Here is a 4,353-nt window from a genome sequence, read left to right as displayed (position 1 = left end):
CTCTTTTCTCAGAGATCCGACCTACGGCGTTGACGGAATGGAGTGCCCTTCCCATTGGCCCAGGCGTCATTCCCTGAGGTGGCACCGTCCGCCCAATTGGCTGGCCACTCCCGACCCCCCGCCCACCCCTCCGCCGGTTTGCCCGGCTCCCCGGTCCCCTAGCACTGCCCGGAGCCTCCGCCCTCGCCGGCTCCCTCCGCACGCCCAGCCCAGCTCCACTCGGCTCGCGCCGGGACCCAGCCTGCGCTCTGGCCCCGCCCCTAGGGCGCGCGGCTCTATAAATACTGCTGCGCGACGGCCTGGTGAAAGCAGCGAGGAGGTGCTTTTGGGAGTCTGTGCTGGGAGCGGGGGACCTCGGGCGTGCAGGAGTGCGGCGGCGGAGGCTAGGCTATAGTCGGAGCTCCGAAGGGAGTGACTAGGGGCCCTGGTGGGCAGCTTTCCTTCCAGTGCTTTTGATTATTCTTGCCTTTTGGTCCCAGCCGAGTGTCGCCCACTGAGCAGAGAGATCCCCCCGCAAAACCCGGACAGACCCTCAGTCAATTGTTGGGCGCGAGATCGTTGGGAGCTTCGCGGTGCCTGGAGCGCGGACCGAGCGCGCCGGTTGCGAAGGAAAGGAGAGTGAAGCCGGCCACGGGCAGGAGCCCGGCGCTTGCCTGCCTCTTTCGTTCGCCCTAGCGGGTCCGCTCGCACAGGGCGCAGGGCGCGCGCGATGAAGGCGGTGAGCCCGGTGCGCCCCTCGGGCCGCAAGGCGCCGTCGGGCTGCGGCGGAGGGGAGCTGGCCCTACGCTGCCTGGCCGAGCACAGCCACAGCCTGGGCGGCTCGGCGGCGGCGGCGGCGGCTGCTGCAGCCGCACGCTGCAAGGCGGCGGAGGCGGCGGCGGAGGAGCCAGCGCTGTGCCTGCAGTGCGATATGAACGACTGCTACAGCCGCCTACGAAGGTTGGTGCCTACCATCCCGCCCAACAAGAAAGTCAGCAAAGTGGAGATCCTGCAGCACGTTATCGACTACATCCTGGACCTGCAGTTGGCCCTGGAGACGCACCCGGCTCTGCTGAGGCAGCCGCCCCCACCGGCGCCACCGCACCACTCGGCTGGGACCTGTCCGGCAGCTCCGCCGCGGACTCCGCTCACAGCGCTCAACACCGACCCGGTGAGAGGCCCGGCGCCGCCCCCCCCCCCCCACCCGGCGACCGCCGCGGGGGTCCAGGAGGGCAGTGACTGGGTTTCCGGCCACCGCGTTTCCATTCCTCGGGTCCGGGGCACTCGAGAATGACAGCACCCGGGACCTCCCTTCTCCGGGCGCCCGAACCCGCCTGTAGCTGGCTGGGCGCAATGAGCGCTGGTCAGGGTGAACGCGCAGGGTGGGAGTGGGGTTGGGCGCACCCTGGCCTGTCAAGTCCAGCCTGTTCCCCGGGGGCGGGTGAGAGGAGGGGGTCCCCAGGGCTGCAGGCTGGGGTGGAGAATCCGCGCGCTAGCCTGGTTTCCCAGAACGAATCCAGGACAGTGACGAGTGCGGTGTTTGCGCCTGCTAACCTTTCCCTTGGTGTTCCGTTGCTGTTCCAGGCCGGCGCGGTGAACAAACAGGGCGACAGCATTCTGTGCCGCTGAGCCGCGCTGTCCAGGTGAGCGCGCTTTTCCCTTCTCCAGTGGCGGATCACCGGAGACGCTAGTCCTCCGGGGCTTCCGGTGCCAGGCACCACAGTGTTCTTTGCCCCCAGCATTTCAGAGGGCAAACTCCGGAGAAGGCGGGCAACCGCCGCCGCCCACCCCACCCCCCCACACCTCCCTGCCATCGAGTTAGTAAGTGAATCCGTAACTTCGCTTTAGTAACTGGAACTTCGCCCTAAATGGGGACGCATCAGCTCCTGGCCTTGCCACCTCCAGTGACTGCGGGCTCTAACTGCCCCCCTCCCCGCCGAGGGCGTGGAAACTGCCCGATGTACCCCCGCGCAGCAGTCTGACACCCAGAAAGGGGGATGCGGACAGGGCCCGGGAGTGTGTCCCCTCTCCTGGCTTCCCGGGGGCCCGCAGCTGTCCGCTCGGCGCCTGGCCGGCCACGGGCTGCGGGTGTTGTCTGACCTGGTGGTTTGTTTTGGGTTGTTGATCAAGCATGTCTTGAGTTTGGTCGGTGGCGCCAGTTAGTCTGCAGCGGGAAGGTTCCCACACCCCCTCTATTCATTCCTCTTCCACAGGTGTGCGGTCGCCTGAGCCCGAGCCAGGAGACTAGAGAGGGAGGGGGAAGAGCAGAACTTAGAGAAAAAAATGGCACCGGAGGAAAGGAGAAAACATCAGCAAATCCTAGAAACGTTTTCACCCGTCATTCCAAGAGCGAGAGGAAAGAAAATTAAAACTTTCATCTTTTTCTTTTTGCACGTTCATAGTCTACATCCGTATTCTCTTTTGTCTCTTCATTTATAACCGCTGTGAATTGTACATTTCTGTGTTTTTTGAGGTGCAGTTTAACTTTTAAGCTTAAGTGTAACAGGACTGATAAATAGAAGATCAAGAGTTAAATACGACTTTAGAAGCCTACTTGTGACCAAGGAGCTCAATTTTTGTTTTGAAGCTTTACTAATATACCAGAGCATTGTAGATATTTTTTTTAACATCTATTGTTTAAAATAGATGATTAAAACGGGGCAGGGAGCTTTCTTTTCCCTGCAAGAATGTTACATATTGTATAGATAACTGAGTGACATTTCATACGTGTATATATAGAGATGTTCTATAAGTGTGAGAAAGTATATGCTTTACTAGACTACTGTAATTAAGATATTTTTAATTAAATATTTTTTGTAAATATTATGTGTCTTTTTAAATCTATGGAATTATTTCTTTTGAAAAATTATTTCTCAGCTCAACTGAAGAGCTCTTGATATCTTGAATGTCTTTTCTGTTTGGCTTGGCTTTTAATTTGTTTTTGTTTTGCAAAGTACCGTGTAGAATCGGAAGTAACAGTTATAGCTAGAGGTCCTGCATGACTGCATGAAATGTTTAATAACAAAATAAACTTGTCCTGAGTCCATTCAAATGTCTTTTCTTTAACCTAGATTGAAATCTTTGTATTTGAAGCATACATGTTGGAAAAATACTTTATCAGTTTTTAAGTACAGGGTTTGATGGTGTAATACATAAAGAGTCAGTGTTTGTTTTTTGATTGAAGTCAATGTGGATTCTGAATGATTTTGCATATGGGACAGGGAAATGCTTGGATCCTTAAGGAGTTTATGAAATCTGTTTTATCGAAGTGAAAAAATGCTTATCATTTTTCATCTTACACTAAAGCTTAATGTTACTGAAGTTTCATGTGTGTACAGATTATTTAAAATCATAGAAATGAAAAATGTTCTCTGCTTGCTACCAAAGGACAACCTCTTGGAAATGAACACTTTCTGCTTTCCTTCCTCCAAAGAATATTAATAAGCAACAGTGAGAGAAAAAAATTAAAAAGGCATAATGGCAAATCCTTCAAGCAGGGATAAAAGTCGATCTTCAAACATTAACCTAAGTAGACCAAAAATTCTGATGACCACATCTAGATTATTTTTTTATAAAAATGATTTTCACGATAGCTACGTTAGTTCCTGGTAAACTACTGTCCAACTCTTGTGATGTGTAACTTTTACATGTGAATATTAAAGTAGGTTTATCTGTCTTGTACTGTGATTTCTGGTCTCATTTCTTAAAACCTTACACTCTGAAGAATTTCTTTTCTAAGGAAGGTAATATTTTCTAGGTTAGGTAGGACTGTCAGGGCTTGTGAACATTGTGCATTTACTGTGATGAGTACTTTACATACCAGTTAGATGGAATTTTTAGAGTGAGAGAATTAAGTAGGATTTAATTGGGTGCTTTGTAAATAGTCAACTGTGTGTATAACGTGGTCTGTTTGATTTTTAAAAGGAAAGGATTTGTTTCAGATTATACAAGAATAAAAGTATTATAGACCCAAGGGACTTTTTATGAGGTCGAAGTCAAATATGTATAGGAATATGAAATATTATGGCCCCTACTAGTCAGTGGAAATGGTAGCATTTCAACAGATTAACTAATTTAATACTAGTAGGTTTAAATAAATCAAATGGTTTAAGAAAATCTGTCCTATCCCCAGTATGTTATCCCCTCAGCTTTGACATTTCACTGGTGTTAGGTATTTTTAGAATTTGTTGTAGTTGATGTTGAGCCTTATAAAGTCAAAGGACTGCTTGGTTTGGGGGGGTTTTTTGAGGTTTATTTTTATTTTTAATATTATTCATTCATGTCACACTTCAAGAGGAAAACACAAGAACACTGCTGGAATTCCAAATCTGAAGAATTCTAATGGTCACATTCTTTGTTATTAAACGGGACAAT

At 50.4% G+C, this 4,353-nt stretch overlaps 1 protein-coding gene across 1 annotated transcript; it reads left to right on the top strand.

The window, feature by feature from the left end:
* The first annotated feature begins 314 nt into the window (after positions 1–314).
* On the top strand, positions 315–4,032 carry ID4 (inhibitor of DNA binding 4, HLH protein). The gene is made up of 3 exons (XM_028512004.2): positions 315–1,150; positions 1,564–1,622; positions 2,193–4,032. The coding sequence occupies exons 1-2, from the start codon at positions 710–712 to the stop codon at positions 1,606–1,608; spliced, it is 486 nt and encodes a 161-aa protein (XP_028367805.1). The 5' UTR covers positions 315–709; the 3' UTR covers positions 1,609–1,622; positions 2,193–4,032.
* The last annotated feature ends 321 nt before the right edge of the window (positions 4,033–4,353 follow it).

The sequence above is a fragment of the Phyllostomus discolor genome, chromosome 5 (assembly GCF_004126475.2).
Source record: "Phyllostomus discolor isolate MPI-MPIP mPhyDis1 chromosome 5, mPhyDis1.pri.v3, whole genome shotgun sequence".
NCBI lineage: Eukaryota > Metazoa > Chordata > Mammalia > Chiroptera > Phyllostomidae > Phyllostomus > Phyllostomus discolor.
The sequence above is the reverse complement of the archived record's forward strand: the minus strand, read 5'-3'. Positions and strand labels throughout refer to the sequence as shown.

Excerpts from the sequence above, each read along its gene's own strand:
- ID4 (XM_028512004.2), top strand. The coding sequence starts at position 710 with ATGAAGGCGGTGAGCCCGGTGCGCCCCTCGGGCCGCAAGGCGCCGTCG. Across the intron at positions 1,151-1,563 it reads CAGCGCTCAACACCGACCCG|GCCGGCGCGGTGAACAAACA; the intron begins GTGAGAGGCCCG and ends TTGCTGTTCCAG.